This window comes from Pollachius pollachius, assembly GCF_949987615.1.
Source record: "Pollachius pollachius genome assembly, chromosome: 16".
Taxonomy (NCBI): domain Eukaryota; kingdom Metazoa; phylum Chordata; class Actinopteri; order Gadiformes; family Gadidae; genus Pollachius; species Pollachius pollachius.
Window position 1 is genome coordinate 14,498,630 of NC_136949.1, and position 23,427 is coordinate 14,522,056.

A 23,427-nucleotide genomic window follows, 5' to 3' on the forward strand; every position below is an offset into this window, starting at 1 on the left:
GTTAAACTAACTAGGCATTAAGTCAATGCCGCTGCCGAAGCTGATAAACAATGGTGGCGGCAGGTTGATGGGCGAGCAAGGCACCCTGGGCCACTCGGCGCTCACCGTTACCGCGGAGGCAGCGCGGGGGCAGGTGGGACCAGGCCCCGGTGTCGGTGCAGGCGATGGTGGTGGGGCCGTCCGGGGAGTAGCCCACCACGCAGCCGTAGGTCAGCAGGGTGCCGGGCGGGAAGGAGCCCCGGTTGGCCTCCGTCTGGTTCACCAGATCCCCGTGGGGCACGCCGTCCGGACGGGGACATCCTGCAGGAGGGAACCACAGGGTGAGTCGTCCGTTGAGGGACTCTCTACAACGAGTGTAAATGTAAAGACCCAGGTGAGCCAGGACAGGACCAAAGGCATTGTTATCATTTGCTCGAGTGACAGTCGGCTATGAGCCCTACATCCCATTTTAATAACGGGCGCTAATAAGATACAAGGGTAGACACAATGGGGATAATCGGTTGCCTCTAGGCAGAAGCAATAGCGGTTTATCGGGACCGGGCTGCTGTGCACCGTTGACAGACCATAGGTGACGCCGGCCCCACTGATGGCTCTGATAAACGCCACGGCAGGAATTTTTATTTTATTTTCATATACCGGGTCCAGATTAAATTTCATGTTCCGATAACCACGAGGGACACTCCTTGCAAAGCTGAGTGAGAGACCGTCTGAGCCGCCAGCACCAGACGGAATCATCAAAGGCACTTTCTTTTTTTTTACATTTGGCTTGCATCATTTGCCCTCTTATTATCGCTTTTGATTCAGAGGAACACCATGATTGCATTCCCAGGAATGAAGAGGCCCGGGCGATTCAATGTGTCGTAACGAGGAGCCACGAACCAACTGGCTGAGATGGAGGAAAGTTCTGCCAGAGTCAATGATTTGCAACTTCACATGCTGCCTCTCTGACATTGCAATGTCACCGAGGTGTTTGTGTGTGTGGGAGGCTGTGTGTGTGAACAACAATATTATCCCTGTACGGGGAAGAATCACCGCGACTTTGTGGCAAACTACTCTTGCCAGCTTAGCCTGCCGCACCTTTTCATGAAAAAAACACTGTACGTCTGCACATGCATAACAGTGCTCAAACACACTCTCCATCACACACACACACCCTGCCTCTCTCCGTCTCTCTCCCCCCCCCCCCCACCCACACACACACACACACACACACACACACACACCCTTGGAGTTCCAATCTGTTGAGAGCAGCAGGGCTTGTTTCGATGCAAGCTCTGACATAACATTGCACCACCTGTCCAAACAGAGACACAAGCAAGCGCTGACTTTGGTGTCTCTCAGCGATATTGATTTTGTGGGCTGAGTCATTGGCAGATCAGTTTGTTACAAGACACCCATTGTTGGGGGGTCTGGCCAATCAGTCTGGGTGAGGGCACAAGTAATATTTTGGGCTTTGTCGCAAAGTCAAAGAGAGAATGGATTGAAGATGTCGTTTTGTGGACTGAAATGTCACGTTTTTTATCCCAATTGGTTTGGAATTTTCTAGACGCCAATGGTGTTGTTATTCATGGTAGACCTTGTTGTCCTTTAGGTTGTAAAATATATCTAAGGGATTAAGGGGATTCCATTTTATATTCAATTAAAAGTTTAAAATACATTTGAATGCTTCACACATATATTTTTGTACATACTATGGGAGTCCATATGAGGTAATTGCTCAACCTCGACCAACTCAACCTTACCATTAAGTATGCTTCATTGCACCTTTCTATGAATGGATTTACGACAATATTTGCTTGGTTTCAGCTCATTTCAGAGAGTTTTGGTTGTTTGATATCAGTATGTAAACAGGCAACCCTTGTTTGCAATCGACAAAGCAGGGTGTCAGTGTTGTAGCCAGGGAATATATTATGTTCTGTATGTGTCTGTGTGTTTGTGAGATTACAGAAACATTAAGAGAAATGAAGGAGAGATTACTTAAACGGCAACTACCTTACAACTCCAACTCCAATCTACTGCACGGCTCTGCGCCGGGACGTCTGATACTCACGTTAAATAATGGGGTGCTTTATTAAGCCTTGACGGGAAATGTGGACGGCAGAAAGTGCAGGACGGTATGATAATATTAAAATGAGGAGTTAAAATCTGCTCCAAAAAACATACAGAAAACATATCTCTACACACAATATATGAGAAGTAGCAATGTCCAAGCGTTTGTTACCCTTGCCAATGACACCCGGAGAGGCAATGCAACCCAAACCAATGTCTACTCAATGGCCCAATAGGAAACAACATCAAAGAATAGCCTTAATAATATCTATTTTTTAACTCCTTCCCACATAACCCTGCTGTCACTGAAAGAAATGATAAACGGTGAGGGAGAGGGGATTGAAAACAGACTTTTTGAGGGTTTTTGAAGGGCGAGACAGCTATTGACAAAATGAGAAAACAACGAAATGACAGATCTGAAGAGTGTGGGATCAAGGTAGTGGTGTGGTGAGATAGACAGAGAGAGGGAGTGACAGACAGAGGGGGCGGGGGATGAAGGAAAATAACATGAAATTAAGGAGAAGGTGGTGTCTGCTTCTGAGTAAGCGATAAGAAGTCGAGAGAGGAAGGTTGTGGTGTCTTCTGAGTATTCAACTCACAAGAGAGATGAGCATCTGCACTGAAATGCATGCAGGGCGAAGGCAGCAGTCAGTCCCCTACCAAACACAGTAATCTACCAAGAAACCCATGGGTGGAGACGCTCCGGAGTGTATTACAGGGAAATCCAGGATATCCGTTTGTGTACACAGCTGCTTTAGCTTAAATTCTTAATAAATCACACACCAACAACAAAGTCCCAAACCTTAATTCATAGAATAGAAAAAGGAACATGCTGATTGACACCAGGGAGCCTTTAGCTGTGTGTATCTGGCCAGTTCGGTGTGAGACACGGTCACACACACTGGCTGTTTAGCAATCACAGTAGAAGCTGCGTTTCCAGTGCGAGTGTGATCGAATGGTGTGATACTACTCAGTCAATAGTGAATCCTTTGTGAGAAGTCTGTTCAGATAAGTGTGGACGGCGCTGAGGGACACCACAGTCTGGTACATGATATATTTCCATTAATAGAGATGATGTGGAGGGAGTCGCTGCGTTGCTATTGGGAAAATAGGGCTGCACAATCCACTTGAAATACAAGGTATCTGTTGTGAAATCACATAGCCTGCATAGCCGGCAGGCTGTGGCATATCGCATATTAGCCAAAAGTTTGACGAAGCGAAAGAAAGGTGGTAATTAAATTAAGATAATTACACAGGGATTTGTAGATCTAACACATTCTATCAACGTAATCCAGTGGTATACTTCAACGGGATGGAGTAAAATATTTGGTAAAATCAGAATACATAGGATTGCGTATTAAAACAATCCTAAGATATGATTTGCCAAAAGATCAACCAATGTGTACAGCTGCTAAGGGTCCCTGGTTTGAGGAGAAGTCATCCTACTTTTGTAGCTCTGTTAATTGCCGTTCATGTTGAAAAGCCACCATAGGTAATTCCTCCTACTCAAAACGGAGATTGCACCAAGTGCATGGGGATGTTTTCCCGTAACCTTAATAAACTGTTTATTTACTGCTCAAAAAGCTCTCTGCCTGTGTATCTGATAGGGCAACGTTCTTCTCCAACATATCAAAATGAAACCCAGCCAGTTAGGTTTTTGGAGAGGCAAGGCAATACCAGTGGTGTCCTATAAACCAGTGCTGCCCTATAAACCAGTGGTGTCCTGTAAACCAGTTGAGTCCTATGAACCAGTGCTGTCCTATACACCAGTGGAGTCCTGTAAACCAGTCGTGTCCTGTAAACCAGTGGCGTCCTATAAACTAGTGCTGTCCTATGAACCAGTGGAGCCCTATTAACCAGTGGTGTCCTCTAAACCAGTGGTGTCCTATTAACCAGTGGTGTCCTATAAACCAGTGGTGTCCTCTAAACCAGTGGTGTCCTATTAACCAGTGGTATCCTATTAACCAGTGGTGTCCTATAAACCAGTGGTGTCCTCTAAACCAGTGGTGTCCTATAAACCAGTTGTTTTTTATAAACCAGTGGCGTCCTATAAACCAGTGGTGTCTAATTAACCAGTGGTATTCTATTAACCAGTGGTATCCTATTAACCAGTGGTGTCCTCTAAACCAGTGGTGTCCTCTAAAGCAGTGGTGTCCTATAAACCAGTGGTATCCTCTAAACCAGTGGCGTCCTATAAACCAGTGGTGTCTAATTAACCAGTGGTTTCCTATAAACAGGTGGGGGATGCTTTCATGTCCTCACAGGAGTATAGGTCTGCCTCGTGAGGCAGATTGCAACACAGTATTAGAAGAGAGGAGGGGGTGGAGTGGGGTTGGGTGTTCAAATCTTCTGTCAACATCTCCCCCTTCACATCTGTCGAGGCAGCCACTCGTACAAGGAATGACGCAGCTTCCACCAAAACACACTTTTCATCATCCTCTATAGGCAACGGGGAAGCGTCCAAAGCAAATAGCATTAGAGCCCGACGTAACGGCAGCCAGCCAGCTGCTGACCTGCACTGTGTGACAATCACGGTGAGAGAGAAGGAGGGAGGGGGCTTGTGGATGTGTGGCATTTTGTGTATTGACGATGCTGCTTATGTTTGTGTGTGCGTGTGCGAGTGTGTGTGTGTGTGTGTGTGTGTGTGTGTGTGTGTGTGTGTGTGTGTATGTGTAGATGGATTAAACTGTAAAGACGATAGGGGATGATGAGGCCCTCTCTGGCCTGGTAAATATGTTTTTGTTCCTTTGTCGGTTCTTCCCTAAATCCTTCACTGCTGCCGTTATTGCTTTTGTTGTTGTTGTTGTTGTTGTTTTGCGATGCAGGGATAGACTTGAGCGTATTTAAATTTGTTTTTTGAGTAGGGTGGGTCAACCATCTCCTCTCCCACTAATCCGGCAGATTGTTTAAGACAAACTTTCATTATTTGAGTGCAGCAGAGCTTTCCTTTGTGTGATAGTGTATAAAGGATTATGTTTATAACAGATTGCTCAAATGCTAGAAAGACATGCATGTGTGTGTGTCACCAGGAACATGTGTGTTTGTGGGTGAGAGAGCTATGCGGCAACTGTCATCTGAAAATAGGCATGCTCTTTGTCGGTTGTTTCAACATTATAACGATAGTTGCTGACAGCAGGCGTAAATGTCATAGGAACGAAGAAAAGGACAGGGTGTTGCTTAAGGCTTTGGAACCCTTCGGAGCCGCAAAAGGGAGGGATAACCCGCAAAGGCTGCCATTGTGAATCCATAATAACGACATATTGAAAAACTCCAATACATAAACCACAGACTAGGAAATACTAAGATACCACATTTAAACGCATGTCCCGACTGCAATGTCAGTAAAAATATCCACCAAACACCAGCGTGTCCACACTTTAAAGCCAAAGTGTGTGTGTGCGTGCAGTTTGTATACGTAAAGCAGGCCTGTGTGAGTGTGTTTAGCTCAAGCAAAAGAGGATCTATTGCCTGCACTCACTTTCATTCTTGTGAACAGGACACGGAGGAGAGCTGGGTGCACAGCCCTTCACACTATATAGAGTGACACGGTTTGGCCACGCCGAGCTGCCAGCCTGTGAAATGCAATCGCTACACAGGCCGATTGAAGTCTGAGGCAGTGATACTACCAGTCTCGTGTTATGCCTGTGTGTGTTTGCCCGTGTGTGCGTGCGTGCGTGTGAAATGGTAACACGGCGCCTGTGTGCAGGGACACGGCCCGCGTCAGCCAATGTGCGATTGGCTACGTATAACTCTGCTCAGATAACAGCTGGTGCCTGTTTGAGCACAGAGTTCAACGGAGGACCTGCTTTGCATACAGAAAGACTCGGAGATGAACGGAGGGACAGGGAGCGAAGAGGCCAGGGGGGACACCCAGAGAACTGAACTGGAGGGAATGCAAGGTCGAAAGAGAAGTCTGTGGTATAACATGATGCAAAGATATTATGCCAAGTCAATGACGTTGATGGATGACGTTGATGACAAAATAGTGGGAACCAACATCAAGATGCGATGTTCTAATTTTAGATGCGCACACACACACATACAAACACACACACACACACACACACACTAGCTAGGGCTAGGCAGTATATTAATATTAAATCAATATCAACCTATGAGACAGGATATCGCCTAATAGGCCTTTCACACATGCAACGTAAATTGGACATCTACGGATACTCCCCAGTGGGCTGTATGTGTGAACACTAATGTCAGAATCTGACCCTCCGGAGGTTAACCCACCAGGTTCCTGGTGTAAAGTCCAGAATCTGAAATCCGGAGAACGAGAGAGTGGGCGTTTTGCTGAAGTTTCTATCATGCACTGACACAAAACAGGGAGCATGGCTGCTTCTTACTTTTACAGAGTATGTGTACAGAGTATGTTTGAACATGTCTGGTGCGGCTCAGCTCCTGCTGTGTGTTGCATGTTGGATAAGGCAACTCCTGACCATCTCCAGACCTGATTCTCTGAGTTAATCCGGAGTTCATATGTATAAGGCCTTTTGGATATTAGATAATGCAATATCGCAATAGGGCATAAGGATTTTTTTTCCCTCGTATTAAAGACTGCATTACAGTAAGGGAAGTGATTTCTTTAAATTAACAGACTTTTCTAGCTGTTGTATTATTTCCCTTAACCCCTCCATCCTTATACCCACATTGCTGATGATTATTTATCAAAAATCTCAATGTGTAAATATTTTTGGAAAGCACTGATAGTCATCCCTACAATATTGTCCCATCATCAATATCGAGGGTCAGAATATAAGATATACGATTTTGTACATATCGCAAACAGCTAGCTACAATATAAACAGTTTCATGTTTAGCTTTGATATTTTACATCCACATATCGTAGGCTAGGCCTCTTTATATAGCTTTTTTAAAGGTTTCTCTCAAAGCCGTTATGTTAATTTTGCAATAAGCTTTTAAAGTTGGAAAATACAATTCATTTATCAAGAATTTTTCTGGAGTATAAAAAAATCGACAGAACCAAGTAGTTATTTTATGAAGACAATGAATTTATTTCATTAGCACAAAACCTGCTCTAGAGTGATATATTTGGTCATTGAAATATTCTATTACTTATACAGTATATTGGGACTGAGCATTATGGCCATATCAGCCAGCCCTTACTCACACTCACACCACACACACACATACACACCACACAAAGACACACAGACACACACACATACTCACCACACACGTCACACTTCCATCTGCTGGGGCCTCTAGGGGGTTGGAAGGCGGACAGCCCTGAGGATGGGTCGAGTGTGTGTGTGGGGGGTGGGGGCGGTGGTGGAAGGGAGTCACCCACACATTTGTACAAAAAGCAAACGCTTTAGTACACACAGATACAGCGAGTGAGTACTCAGGCATAACAGTGTGAGTGAGTGCGTGAATGTGTGAGTGTGTATATCTATGTGTCCCTTGGTAGGCAGCAGGCCTGCGTCCCTGGAACTGACATCTGTGTTTTGAACATCTTATATGCATGCACAAGAAAAGGCCTCTTGTATGTGTGTGTGTGTGTGTGTATATGCATGTGTGCGTGCATGAGCCACAGCTCAGGCATTCATTTCCTCGTACACTATGGTTCATTTCCTCATACAACATGGTTGTAACCATGTTACAGAACCATGTTGTTAGGTTAACAGGAAGCTCTGCTCCAACAAAAGCCAGAGAGAGAGAGGCATCTTCTTGACCCCTTGCCTCGCAAACCCCTGCCTGCAGTGCCTGTGTGCTTTGAAAAACTGAAAAGTGGTGGAATTCTCAACACACACAAAAAAATCAATTGAACACACGGCCACGTGTGCTGCCAATACAATCTATTGTCTCCTGTGAGCTAATGGAGGGGGGCAGGGGGAGGGAACCGATGCAGATTTAAGCAGCGTGCCTCAAGAAAAGAACAACAGGGCAACTTTGCATGTGAAGGGATAAATATGAATGCGAGACCAAACAGGGGGGGGATGGGGGGGTGCCATTATGTGACCCCCATTACACGCACACACACACACCAGTGGGAGCAGATGGGTGGACGTTAAAGGGGGACAGAGAACCCCCCCACTTGTTTCCCTCTCTCTGATTCTCAGGGACAGCTGGAAGGCAGACATTCCATCCTCTCAGCTTTCAGAGGAAAACAAAGAGACACACACACACACACGTGTACATGGCCGGCGACACTCACCCATACACAAAGACACACACACACACACACGCACGTATACATGCTGAACACACACACACACACACACACACACACACACACACACACACACGCACGTGTACATGCTGAACACACACACACACACAACACACACACACACACACACACACACACACACACACACACACACACACACACACACACACATACAGACACACACACACAGCAGTCTTGTAATGCAACTGTGATGATTGTATTCCAACAGAGTAAAGCCTGCCTCCCAACCAAAGTGGGAGGGTTGCATTTTGGACATTTGTTCCCTCGCTGAAGGTGAAAGTCGGGGTGTGTGCTTGCATGGGTGATGGGTGGTGGGATGGGGGGCTTCATCCTAATCTGTTGTCAAAAGATTGGTTCTATACAGTCTGAGCTTTCGATAAGTCAGGCTGTATCGAAATGTTTTCCTTTTTAATGGAGGTGAAGGAGCAGACCAGTTCTCAGATGAATGGGTGTGGAGCCTTGGCAACATCACATGGGAGGAAGGATCGGAGGATGTGTTTGTTTTGTCAGGATGATGCTATCTGGCGACACATTTCCCTGCTCAAAGGCCCTAGCCTTGCGATAGTGACGCTTGAATAAGGCCAAACAGACAAACAGGAAGGTCCCAAGTGAAGGCAGAAAACGGAAACAAACAAATGTGGCGTAGGTGTGATAAAAACCCTGAGGCTCTCTGGTCCGCAGCCGTTGTTTTCAAACAATGGCGGGTCATTGTGAGAGCACTCGGGAGAGACTGCTTCCTTATGGCTGTGGATTTCACTGCACACACTTTTATGGAGAAACTGCACTCTGACGAGAGTACCCAACTTGGCATCGTCATGATGACAGTTTGGCCAATAACACACTTTTGAACGCTTAACTAAAGAGACTGCCTGCCGTGTGTTGTTCATGCCTAGCTTGACTGGCTCAGGGTTTCGTGGCACACTGAATTCCTCCCAATCCCCTTGCCTCACAATAAGCCCACATAAGCCTCCTATAAATTGTGGTCACTAGGCCTTTGCTCGTCTTGCTACTGAGGGGAGCTTGCTGCTGCTGCTGTTGTGCACAGAAAGTCCTCAGCTTGTATATCTGTTGATAGCACAACCAATACTCCCTGGATCACAGAGCCAAATTTGAAATCCATTTCTCTTTTGTGTTTGCACACAGCCGGTCGATAAAGCTATTGAGTAGAAGCAGCAGCAAGATGGCTGGAACCATCATGTTTGGCCTTGCTTCTGTGCAAACAACAGAGAAGGATGAGATGAAGGCCACACATGTGTGTGTGCGTGTACAGGTTACAAATAAATAGGAATTTTCACCAGAAAGGTGGAATCCCAACACGGTTCCATTATAAAATCCCTACTGCCCAGGCAATCAACATGCCTAGGGGTGTCTGCCAGGGCCTGACACAGGAGCTACAAACAGACAAGCTTAGAATGTCACAAAGATTTGGGGCAATTAAGCTACAATCTGTGAAGTCCATTGGCCAGACTTATGGGCAAAAAAACTTGCAAGCTTGCCATGGTCGACAATTACCTCCTCCTTTGTATATACTGGCAAATGTAATTGTTCACGTGGACATAACTGAAATGTTGCAGACGTGGTCCAATCCGTGGTCCAAAGAGTTAAGACACAAAGCAAACAAAGGCCTTCTTTTGGAGCTGATAACTGGAAGAACTAAAGATATTACTGTACAACCAATTACTGAATGTAGATATGTTGACACAGAGACACTCGCATACTGGGAAGATTCCAAACCTGCGGGACCTTCCGTTCCTCCAAAAGGCATGGGAGGTGGACAAAGCGGCACCAATGCAGCCTTGTTCTCCAAATTGGCTCTACCACTACGAGCGGCTTCTGTGTGTGAGTGTGTGTGTGTGTGTGGGTGTGTGTGTGTGTGTGTGTGTGTGTGTGTGTGTGTGTGTCGTCTTGTTCTCCTCTTGTCGTCTAGAGCGTGATGGACTCCCGTTTCTGCTCCCGGTACAGATAAAAGAAACGTGCACACCGCACACGATGCTGCCGGCATGTCTCACAGGACGTTTGATGGTTGAGCGTTTAGAGGTGGCGGATGGATGACTCCGTAGGCCTGCACTGAGGCAGCAGTAGGAGAAGCGACGACGTGTGATCGTGCGTAGGTATGTCAGCTGACAGCTCTGGTTTGATGTGCACCAGATAAACGTGGCTGACCTTGTTTGAGCAGGATGCTCGTGTTGACGACCACACATGAGGTGTAAAATGAGCCCACACTACGGTTTCAGAGGACGTCAAAGAACAATGAGCGTGACAGAGGCACCACAAAGGGAACTCGAAAACTGAGACAAAAAGACAAAATATAAAGCAATACATTTAGAGGCGGGAGATAAAAGTAAAAAGACGGAGTGAAGGCAGCAGGGAAAGAAGACAGAGGAGAGCCAGTAGTGCCTGGGGGATATATTTAGCAGCTCATTAGTCAGGCCTGTGCCCACACTCAGCAGGCTGGTCCCTCACATGAGGCCCATTGAAACCCGGGCTAACACACAAGACATCTCAACTCTCTCCAGGTTATCGCTTAGAATCAATACGATCTGAAAATAGAAACCATGACAATTAGGCCAACATCAAAGCGACCATCAGTTGCAACGAGGAAGTTGCAAAATAGTGGCCTTAATCTTCACTAGGACTGGAAGAACCTTTAGCCTGAATTGAGTGTTGGTACTAGTAGCTTCTGACATTCAGACATTTTGAACCTGAGAGCTCCCCCTTTCATTCCCTGTGATTTATGATGACCAAAAATTGACCAGAAATATATCATGTCGTATGAAACGCCATTTAGCCGGCCCAATAGGCAAGGTTAGGTTAGCAGCCAACGTGGAAGCAGCCTGGGGAAATAGATGGTGTTGTGAAGTCTCCCTCGGGGCTTGGCTGCTTGGTAAAGTCATTAAACATACACAGTGGGTGACAACCCCCCCCCCCCCCCCAACAAAAAAAAAAAACACAGGTAATGGATGAGCGAAGATTGATGTCGACTGCTAGCGGAGCGCGGCTAATGGCTTCTGCTCTCACCTGGATAATAGCAGCAACCCAGATGGAGAGGCGGGGGGAGAGAGAGACTAAGGAAGGGAGAGGGGAAAAAGGGAGTGAGAGAAAGTGGATCTAAAAAAGAAAAAAATAAGTGGTATAGGAGCTTCAGACACACACACTCAGGGCAGAGAGGGGTCAGCGCTCTTAATTGCTGGTGGGTGATGGAGTAGCGCTCGCTGTGGTTCGCCCCGCGGGGTCCGACAGCCCCCTAAAAGCCCTCTTTGTTCTCACATTTCAGAGAGGGGGCGGCGGCAGGCATATTGCCTTACTCCTTGTGCCTGCTTGCAGGCCACCTTTGTTAACAGGTCTTAGGGGGACTATTTGGGAACAGTTGATTGCACGGCAGCCATTGTTTTCTCCCCGGCTAAGGTGGTATTGTTTGCAAACCCCCGGTCTGTTTAAGCCAAACCTGTTTGTGTGGGGGGTACGGACATACTTTGAAGCAGACTGAACGTCACCGAATTGTAGAGCCCGTTTGGCATGCCTATGGAGTTGGAACGCTTGCAATGGATTATAGCCATTGCAAGAGGCCGAGCTCGACTTGTACCAGCCCTCATTAGTTCTGCGGTCGCAGCAAGGACCCCATGCTAGCCCAAGTCAGCTATTTACAGAGAGCAGGGAGCCTGTCCGGGCATATTCGTTTAGTTTCCAACTCTGGTGAGATGAAGGCCTGCACCCTCTACTAGTCTTCCACAGCAAGAGGAGTCAAATAACAGGGTCAGCATGGAATAGCCCTCTGATCCACCATTTGGCTCTCTCTCTAGACCACATTCAATTCGAACCTAGTCAGGCCGACCAACCATTAGTCGTCAAAAGAGAACAAGAGACTTTGTTGACAATAGGAAGGCGTCCTTTTGTTCTTTTTGATGGTATTTTCCTGGCTACCTTCCCATTGACTTTTGAAGGCTGAAACGGCAACTATTAAAAAGTAGTTGGACGATATTTTTACATTGCATGGCATGACCCATTGAGATGACCGGTTCTGGATAAGTGAGGAAAATGTCAATTGGCACTGTGGGTCCTAACTAAATTTTTCAATCTGTCCACCACATTGCTGACTAACTGTCTGGCCTAGTTCCTCTGGAACAAAGAACACAGGACGCATCCACCACAAGGAAAATAACTACCCCTGCAATGCAACTGAACTGCTGCAATGTTTGCAACCAAGCTTTCCTGTGATTAAAAATAAAATAAATCTCAGAGCCTTGGATAAGCAAGCAAACAATCCGGGCTTGTGTTGTTTATTCCCCTCAACCCTTGCCGGCTGAATCCATCAGCTTGCCAGCGTTTGTCCTTTTACACAACTGCTTTAGTTGCCATTTCCTTACCTAGCCGGACACAGAGGCTTATGGCAGGAGGCTTTGATGTTGCTTGTCGCCCCGGCTTTGTAACAAGCATTCTTGTACCAACGGGTAACTATTACAATGATGAGATTTTGGTTGTATACAACAAAACAATATCAGTGGTGACCAGTGGCGACATGACCTTGCCCAACAGGCCATGTATATATCGCCCAAATATATATATATTATATATATATATATATATATATATATATATATATATGTATATATATATATATGTATAAAAATGCACTGGGGGCATGTTTTGCTTCTTAGACCTTGAACATAACATAGCTATGAACCATATGAGGCAAATTCTAGCATCTATTCTAGCCCCCACTATTATAGCCATGATCCTAGAATTGGTCTGTCAACTGTATTGCAATTTCGTATTCATGAATATTTCCAGGGACATTTCCATTTCAAGTAGATATCTAGGGATTACCTGCCTGAATTATGTATGAGAGAGCACACACACACATTGGAGAAGGAGAACGAGAAGGGGACTACAATTGAGTGCTTAAGGCTGGGCAGAAAAATCAATAGTGCCCCGAGAAGATGATGGCTATGTTTTTTTTTGTTAAAATAAGCAATAGGTCTCCTGGTCGCGTGGCCACCTGTCAAACCCAGCTGTATGAGAAACACTTTTCTTCTGTGGAATAAGAAGCAGATGGTGTCCTTGAGGAGAGTTGGGAGCACTGTTGAAGTACGCGGGACACTTGTTCACAGGGTGCTTGTGCCGTTCCCCCTGTACAAGAAGACCTATGTTTTTATGAACTACATTAAAATGAAGGATGAAATACAGACACGACTCAACAGCTGAAACAGTTCGGAGGGTTCTGGCAGCATACACAGTGGGGTTTCCTTGAGTGAAGTAAGTTACAGCATACACAATTAGTAATGTGCGTCTGTTGAACTTTGGGGGCTGGGCACACCGTAGCTATTCCTCTGCCTGCCACCACAGGACACAAAAGCGCTAGCAGCACTGATGCATGGCAGCACCAGTCATTCTTCCTGCTGCTTGATATGTCAATTTACATATGAAAACAAAAGGCAAGGCAAAGGAGATATGTTATGATCTCTATCAAAGTAGACTAGTTTGTACATTCTGTGATTATGTGATCACCACAGATCCATGCCCAATTTCATAATAATGTAGATTTCACGCCAGTTGATTATATGAACGTTATGATCTTAAAACAATATCTAACCAAGCTGATGCATCTAATGCTACATTTCTAATGGTCACCTTTGTGCTGAGGCGATAGAGAGCCAGGGTACATAATCATCATGAGTGAATGTTGAGGTCTAGCATTCACTTATAAACACAGTATGCGCTGGGTGAGCAAGATAAGCATGAGCAGACAGTTTTACACACATTTATCACACACAAACACACACACACATACACACACACACACACACACACTCACGCATCAAGGAGCATTAGAGGGGCATCAGCCACTCGCTGTGTGTGTGTGATGGACAGATTAGCTGTGAGCGTGGCAGGGGCTCCGGTGGGCTCCACATGAATCATGGGAGTTACATAAGCTAGGGGTGGCGCATGAGGAGTACACTTTCCCTCCTCTCCCTCGCGGCCTCCTTTCATCCCCTCATCGTACGGCCCTATGAACTCACTCACTTGTCTTTCCTCCGCCGTCTCCCTCAGCAGCGTTCTTTTCGCCTTCACATTCATGAAAAACAATGAGTCATATCTGCTCAGGCCCACTGCACTCGAGCAGACGGGATAAGGCTCGGGCAAAAAGACAAAAGCTCGCCCCCACGCGCACACTGTTCATCTGTGAAGTGGGACAATGATCGTTGGCTCTGTGTGTGTGTGTATGTCTTAGTTACTTTGTGTTGGAGACATCCCAATCAGGTCTCTGTGTGTGTGCTGTGTTGGCGTGGGGATTATGCCCTATAAACATCTTGTCATCAGTTGCTATGTTTTATTACTACAGCCTCTAAAAAAAATCTCGGGGCAGCAATTTATGCCAATGAAACGTGAATGCAAAAAGCTGTCGGTCGGCCCAATTGTGAGAGAGTGGGGGGCAACAACATATCTGTGAGAGAGGGGGGGGGGGGCTAAAGGCATGGCTAAAAGCTGTCCCTTTCCTAATGGTGCTAAACGCCATGCTGATTAAAACCTCATGACAGCGGTGTGACCGCAGACAGCACGCTCTCTTTCTCTCTTTAACTCAATAACAGTTGAGAGAAAGGCGAGCGAGATGGGGGAGGGGGCGGGCTGTGAGCCGCCAGGGACAGCAAACTGCCATTCCCTCTAGGCCGGGGTCGAGGTAGCACTACCAGCCGGCGATTCATTAAGCATGAGTATTTACGTCGTCTCCCTTCTGAATCCTCCCTAATGGCTCCCGTTCCTATGTTTAATTGTCATGCGGTAACGCGACAAAGCCTCTCCCCTCATGACCTGTATATTTCTGGCATTGAGAAGAGCCGTGTAATAAATAATTATAACATATAATAAGTTTTTGATTGTAACAAAGGGTCCAGGACAAGATTTCATTGACATACGCCTCCTCAAGAAAACTAAAACCATGATTACATTGCACCCACAATACCTGTTGTATGCGACATGTTTTCCATGGGGTGATATTCAGTGTGTGTGAGGGAGAGTGACAGAGAGAGTGAGAGAGAGAGAGCAGGAGCAGGCCTGGGCACGCGGCTCCCCTACCTGATGCGTGACTGGACGGCAGCAGTGTGAGGAGGATGAGCAGCGCGGAGACAGCCAGCCTGTGGTCTAGCGAGGAGGAGGAGGAGGAGGAGAAGGAGGAGGAGGAGGGGGGGACTCTCGTCAGAAACGCTACCATTCCATCGCACATCTTTCCCCTTCCGCGCGACCAGCCAGAGGATCCTCTACGGAGAAGAGAAAGAGATTAGTTATCAGCAGTCAGCAGGGATTACATAACCTCCCAGTCACTGGGAGAGAGACACAGGGAGGTCATAGAGAGAGAGAGAGAGAGAGAGAGAGAGAGAGAGAGAGAGAGAGAGAGAGAGAGAGAGAGAGAGAGAGAGAGAGAGCTGGGCAACGCACAAAGCAATTAAATATGATGCTGAATTACCATACAGAGTAATTCTGCAGGTCTTTGCTTCTTCCTTACAGTCAAACACATGCCACCATGGCCCACCGGAGTATCTTGTTCATGCACACAAGCCGCTTTGTCAAAACAGCGACTACATTGAAACAGTCTCGTTGCATAGGCCGTGCTGTGTATGATCTCATTGACATCTGTATGTTGTCATGCATAGTGTGCGTTGTTGCTAGAGAGATCCCTTTATTATTATTTTTGCAATTACGGTATATGGCTTGTACATAGTGGTGTCACATAGCAATGACCACCTCCATTCCGAAGCATTGTAATGGTCATTATTGTGTTGGTAGTAAAGGATTTTTGGATTTTTTTTGAGTTATTAAGCTCGACATTTTCTGTCATTATGGGGAGATTATTTTTGTTTAAAACTGCCACTGTGTTAATCACGCAAAACAAAAAGTTTTTATAAGCCTCGGTCAGTACAGTATATTTACATGCTGTAGGATTTTACAGTACTACAACGCTCTTGAGTCCTCTCAATATGGAAAATCGCCAACAAAAAATGAGCATTAAGCATTCTGATGTACAAGGCCTATATAATGCATTTGCATTTCCTTTTCTCTGCACAGCCAGGGGAGTGGCACCCATTGGGTACGGTGTGCCCTTGTCAATAAATAACGAAGGCTGGGAGAAATTTATTGAGTTTTTTTTCTCCTTTCAAGAGTCTGTGTGGTTCTGCACCGTTAGCCCCCAAAAGAGTATCCTGATTAATCAGCCTTTAAATAGCCCCTTTTAATATCTAATACTGGATCAATCTGCCTTGCTCCTTGGTGGTTTATTGATGATTCGCATGGCTCTGCTTGGTTGGTTATGGGGGGGAGCCTAAGAACTAGAGCCGGCCGTTTTCGAACCCACCAACCCTTTATAACACCATTTACTATCCTAAAGCCCTATGGAAACATCCCCTATATAAAACAGCAAGAACCTCATTGGTAGGTTTTATTGAGAAAAGAGAGGAAATAAATAGAGACACCCCACCATTACATGAATGTGTTCCAGGTGCCTCATGAGTCTGCAGCGCTAGCTGTTCTCGGCAGGAGGACGGAGCGCAGAAAGACTTGCTGGCAGCGGATTCCCATGGGAGGGCAGAGAGGCCATTTAAATTACTAATGGCTACGGTAATATCAATGCTTCAATTCACAACAATGCATTTCCTGGCGGGGGGCAGCACCATCAAAACAACACATCTACGAGTACCTGGCAGAGAGCACACAGGTATTTTTCCATCAAAGCAGATAGATTTGCTTATCAGCAGAGCAGAACAGGTAACCTCTCATGATTGAAATTAGCTGGATCGTTGCATGTGTGGAGAAAAAACACCACCATAGACAAATACAGTGACGGTATATACACCTCATTCTAATGGCTGTTCATGAACAGCTTTACGCGTCTGCAGGAGGGTTACATCTTGCACGCAATTGCGCATGACGTGCTTGGAGGGAGTCTGTGACACAGAGCTCTCGAGATTGTCAGGAAACAAGGACGCGCCAAAGGGCATATAGGAGGAAGGAACGCAGCACCAACATTTCCTCACCCACTGAACCAGGGTCAGTGCAATGCAAAAGAAGAACATGTTGTTTTGTCCTAGACGGATTAAAAAATGACAACTAGACTCAATGTTCATAATGCAAAGCTGACCTGCTGCGAGCACTAAGGGAAGGGTATTGATTGGCTTTGACTTTGTTAAGTTAAACATATGCAGAATCGGCTTGATCAGAGTCAGGGATTGCAAAGAAAAGGCCTCAGTGCAATGAAAGGTAACGTAAACATGCCAATTGACATGGGAGATGACTAGCTTTGTTTTTCAATGTTGAAAGAGAAAATTGTGAAATCAAAAAAACAATCTAATTGTTCTAATTCAAAAGAGTGAGTCATTTGTACCTTGGAGTGTATCTGTTGCTGCCTGCTGGAATCACATTACCCAGAGGCTGAATGCTTGAGGCTGTAATTGTGGCCTGGGTACACTACCTCGGAAAGATTTGTATCACGATTGCTGGCACGCCATGATCATTTCCAAGTCTCTAAACAGTGGTATGCAGCCTGGTCAATGGTGAGTCATAATTCCAGCACATTTTAAGAAGGCTAGCGACAAAAATGCATGCTTCTGCGCAACAATTCCGTCATGAATACCATTGGTTAAAGTTTCAATGGGAGAGAAGAAGAATCTAAACATTACACTGTGGAACTACAAAGGATCATCAATTGTCGCCCCCATTGTTTTATAATGGCTAAAAACAGCCGCTGTCGCTCGGGACAAAGGATAAAGGAAAGGCTTGATGACGCTATCCTTTGATACCTACCACGCGCAATTATAGCAATGCTTAATATTGATAGATTACCTTACTAGGAAAAAAATCTTTGTCAGAAGGGCATGAAGAGGTATAGCCAACCCATCCTAGGGAACTGGATGCACCAGTTGCAACCATATTAAACATCTTCAGTGTTTCCCGCAGGATTTTTTTCAGCAGCGGTGGTGTGGTCCCCGAACCCTCTAGGGGGGTGCGGGGGCATGCCCCCCGAACAATTTTTGTACCCTTTACATTGGAATGCATGAATCTGGTGCACTTTGAGAGGAGAATATGCACTTAACTCCTATTCAAACAGTCCTGTGTATTACTGTAGATGGGATTATTGGTGTTGTAACTTTGCCTTTTGTGTCTTCATTTACAATTTTTTATATTTTTGTATAGTAATATTTAAACAAAAAATGCCACAACGCAAATATAATTTGCACAGTTTATTTACAGATTTTTGCCTAATGCTTAAACACTAAACATGGTTGCTATCCCAAAAAGAGCGACAACACGCACACACACACATAGGCCTACACACACACACACACACACACACAATACTAGAGGAAAAACGGCACGGAGGTTGCGGTTTATAGATACAATAAAATGATTGGGCTCAGAGGGTTTTTAACACTGGTGGTCATGTAGCGACACATTTTAGCAACTTACTTTCTCTCTCTCTCTCTCTCTCTCTCTCTCTCTCTCTGTCTCTCTCTCTCTCTGTCTGGCTCACTCTTTCCTTCTTTCTTCGATCTTCCGCTTCACTCGCTACTGCTAGAATCAATGTAACTTTGCAACCGTGTAGGGTAGCCTACTGCCAACAACTGCCACACTCGCTGTGTATTTTTCTTCTTTAATGTTGGTTACGTGACGATGTGCCGCGTGCTGCGCAATTGACGTTACGCGCTGTACATTTTCTAAAAGGAGCTACGTAAAAAAAATAATATAAGAATTAGGAGAAGGATTTTTATTTCAGCGGCGGAGAAAATTCAGCAGCGGCGGCGCGCCGCTGCTGTGTGAACGTGGGGGAAACACTGATCTTGTTGGTACGTTGCTGTAAGACTACAGACCAGTTCTCATGAAGCACTGGTCCTGCCGTTTCCTGCATTCTTTCTAAGGGTATGTCTGACATTGATGGTGGAGCTGTTAAAACGCCGCTGTAACTTGATCATCATTTGAGGTTCTTTGTCAGATCAATCCAACATCTTCCATGTTGGATTTATCTAATGGGGGATCAAGACATTTCTAGGATCCCCCATTACCTCAACTGGGAGTACTGGGAAAACACAACCTCTGTTTACTACTCAACAGTATACTGAACAGTTACACACTAAGTGTATAAACTTAGTGCATGGACAATTCAAAGAGAAATCTTTGAATTCTCTCTCATAATGGGCCAGTTTATATGCAGACAATTCCACAATAAATAATGTACAGTAGTGCCTGCGTATAGCCTATGACATATATGGTTAACGTGTTTTGTTGTTGTTTGGACTACAGAACAGCTGGATTCACTGGAGTGAGAAAAAACTGCTTGGAGATAGGATTACGGCAGCTTTGTGTTTGGGGGAAAACAGTAACCCCCTACCACAGGCCTAGCTTGACCAGTCTACCAAGCCAGGCAGCTGTAGTAATTCAGCTAATGCAGTTTCCCTGCTGCTGTGGGCTCCTACAATGCCGACTGGGTGCCAGGAAGAGCAGCATTAGCCCAGCTAGGCAGCACTCAGGGAAACAGAGCCCTTCGGGGAACCGTTGAAGAAGGTTTGCCACTCGATAGGTACCAGCGCTGCTCAAGCCGTCAGCCTCTAGCGGTGGAACCTGGCTTGTCCTAAAGACGTGGCTCTGGATGGCAGCAGCCAGCATAGAACCTTTGTTGTTACACTGCGTATTATGCGGCATAGTAGGCGTTGTACCTCAAAAACATAGAGAGACACGATGGGATAAATAGAGGCATGCATACGTGGACAATAAAGAGCCACGGGGATAGGGGGTCTGTTGCATGATGATAATAGGCTATAACCGTGTATAAACATAACGAAACAGCAAACTATGGAAACTATGAGCATTGGACGTGAGCATTCAGCATTGCACGTTTCTTGGGTATACAAATAAACGTCATATTTGGTTCTAACTATATTCCTATACATGGGTTTTATATTGTGTAAAAACAAAATATATGTGAACAGAAATGTAGGCTTTGTAAAATATGTGCATGACGACTGCCTGCAACGCAAATTCAGCCAAACTTGGTACTATTTCCGGGTTGAATGCAACAATCAAAATCAAACAAAGCCGAACACCATCACACAAAAGGTGCGACACGACCACCCGATATCAATGCGACTTCGAGGAATGTAGCGGATGTATGCCATACGGAGAAGAAAACAAGGAGACAGTCCCACACACAAACACCCTACACACTGTGGAATGAATATTACATCTCAATAAAAAAATGATAGACAATTTTGGGTCATACAAAAATAACAACGACCTTTACCCAAACATATGCCGACAGCTGTTGTGATGTGGCACGGGCGCCTTTGAAGCAGCAGCCCGTACAGTCACACGCGCCGACACGTGCGACTGTACCGTGGGCTATTTAAACAATGAGCGCAGTGAGCGGACGAGCTCAAGCAGCCCTGGTACACGAAGGTCTGCGCTAAAGTTGAACAGTGGAACTAGGCCAGCTCACGGTCCTCTGGCGTTTGGGAAACACTGTTAGGTTTGCAAAGACGCCTCGCTGTCCGGATTCCGTCGTGTCTTTGTTAGATACCGTCCAGTGAGCTGTCTCACATTATAACACAGTAATGACAACGTCCCGGTGCCAGTGTGTCCGCTGTCCCCGAGCCCCGAGATCGGTACTTCTGAAACTCGGGCTTATCGTTCAAAGTCATCGCTGAACATGAAGCACGAAGCGGAGTATTGCCCTCGGTTTTTAATGATTTTAACGTCTATCAACGTCGTTGTTCGAAAACCACAGGGGCAAGGGATAAACGGAAGTTAATCAACTCGCGAAATCATTCCGTGGTTCGTTGCCATTAACGTTTTTAGTAAGTTAATTCACCGGACCAAACGTAAACGCGAACCGAAGGGAGTTCGGAGAAAACGAAACGGCCACAAAGACGTGGCCTTTATTAAGCTGCCACAAAAATAAAAGACTCACCGATGTCAAGGTTACCAGCAAGCCCTCCTTTTTTTCAGATTCGAGACATTAGTTTCACTAAGACGGCACTTCCCGGGCTCTTTGTCGGGGATTTCTGTCCTTTAGAGCGGTTGGGCTCCCGTCCTCCGCTCGCCAGTTCTTTATTTAGGTAAGCGGAAACGCTGCGCGAGAACTCCGCCAGCTGCCTCGTCTCGCACTGTTGCTATGGTTACCCTGTTCAGGGGGCGGGTCTAAAGAGCGGTCGCTGAGTGCATCGCTTTTCTGGTAGTTACAGTGTTATAGAATGGTCTTCATATAGATAATATTGGATGGTTGATATCACATAGTGGTTCCAATAACATTCTTTTCAATGTTCACCAAGTTTGGAGTCGTTATTGCACTTAAAAATTGACATCACTTAAGGAAAAGAAGGCAGAGTACATTCATTTAAAATCGGACACTGACTGATACTGACAATTGGGAACGTGGTACATGTTAGGACTTGATCTTGATCACATTCACTTCCTGGTGTTTTACATTTTGGGCATTTAGCAGACACTTATCAAAAGCGACTCACAATAAGTGCATTTGTCATAAGAAAGTGAAACAATATATCGCTGTCGGTACAATTAAGAGGTTCATAGAACCAAGTGCAAAGCACCAAACATCGCTAGGTTAACCAATTGCCCGTATACAACAGATAGCTAGGATAAGATGCTACATAACCAAGTTCTATACATAGTGTAGTACCATAGAATTGATCGTTTTCAACCATTAATTCAGTTAATCGGCTAATTAATATTAACGCAGAGGAAGTTGGCCATTTCCAGGTGTTCCAGGTGGTTCTTGTGATGGCCTACCAAAGCAGGGTGGAACGAGGTCAGAGATTATGCGAGGGGTCTAACTTGAAACGCACTTTTGTCATCACGCCCAATATCGCCATCTAGCGGACAATTGTTTTCATGCAGAGTCCAAAGTTGATACAGCCGACCGGACGCGCCTGGTTTGTATTTAAGTATATAACATGTGATGAGCGCCATGCCCATGACTCTTCCCTTAAAAATATAAATATACAATTACAGCTTGCCATTTATACATTTGCCATCACATATAACATTTTCCTCGCAAGGTTAAAATCCCGAAGTTTGGAATTGTAATCTTTTATCAGTGAGATCTTTGTGTTTGTCTGGACCAAAGTCCTGCTACGTTACAAGGCTATTTCCTCCTCACCATCGCAGACGACCTCCTACGATAACGATTGTACCTTCCAGAGGAAGTCAGGCCTAAAGGCTACCAGTAACTGCTTGGATGAAAACAATACAAAAAAAAAATAATCGGGATTCGCTGGTATTCATGAAAGGGTTCACATCATAGAAAAGTGCAAAATGTTCACGTAACTGTAAACTTCTTCCATTCAATTCTCGCTTACGACAGCCATCCAGAGTGCAAACTGTAAACCAAGAGCCATATTGGCGTGTGGCACCATTCACTACTAGAATTAACCAAACAAATCCTCCATAATAGCTGGACCTAAAGTACCTTCTCAATCATCAATTTGTGACAAGATCTTTAGTGTCAAAAAATATGTACTAGGTCTACTTCATTTAATAAATACTTATGTATTTATTTCTCTTTCTTTCTATTTGTCTTTCTTTCTTTATTCCTATCTTTCTTTCAGCAAATCTCACCATATATGTGTGTTTTTTTACACATATTGATTGTTTATTGATCAATAATTGGACCACCATTCATTCATTTGTAAGTGTATTGTAATAATTATTCCCTCTATGTATGCAAATTTGAACAATATGTTATGGTACAATTAATTTATAGCATTCATAACCGCTGTCTCTCTCTCATGCTCTCTCTCTCCCTCTCTCACACACACACACACACACACACACACACACACACACACACACACACACACAGTCTAAATATAGTATTCTATTTGCAAATAGTTAGTTCAATCAATGGACACATATCTCGGAATACAGCTACGTATTAACCCTGAAACAATTCCACTTCATTCCACTTTTTCTTTGAATGGGGTATACCAATGCACCCCTTCACTATTCCTAACGAAAACAATGTGTTCCCCTCATTAATGTCATTTCAGTCCTGGCCTATTATCCTCCTTACCTCCTAGCTGGAGGTAGGAGGTCTTTAGCGGTGAATTCTACTTCTCAAAGAGGAATGTCTCAACTCTACGTGATACATGCAGCAGGCC

The 23,427-nt window shown here is 45.2% G+C and overlaps 1 protein-coding gene across 2 annotated transcripts in view; it reads right to left on the bottom strand.

Moving 5' to 3' along the window:
• The window catches only part of susd6 (sushi domain containing 6), a 29,622-nt gene extending 8,243 nt beyond the window's left edge, over nt 1–21,379 (bottom strand). Inside the window, exons 1-3 of one of the 2 annotated variants that reach the window (XM_079753603.1) lie at nt 21,219–21,379; nt 15,344–15,525; nt 112–300 (exon numbers count right to left, since the gene is read on the bottom strand). In XM_079753603.1, the coding sequence (XP_079609729.1) occupies nt 112–300; nt 15,344–15,491 (337 nt within the window). In that variant the 5' untranslated portion in view covers nt 15,492–15,525; nt 21,219–21,379. Of the gene's footprint in view, nt 1–105; nt 301–15,343; nt 15,526–21,218 lie in introns of both variants that reach the window. The other variant, XM_079753602.1, reaches the window with a different exon arrangement.
• Nucleotides 21,380–23,427: the final 2,048 nt, after the last annotated feature.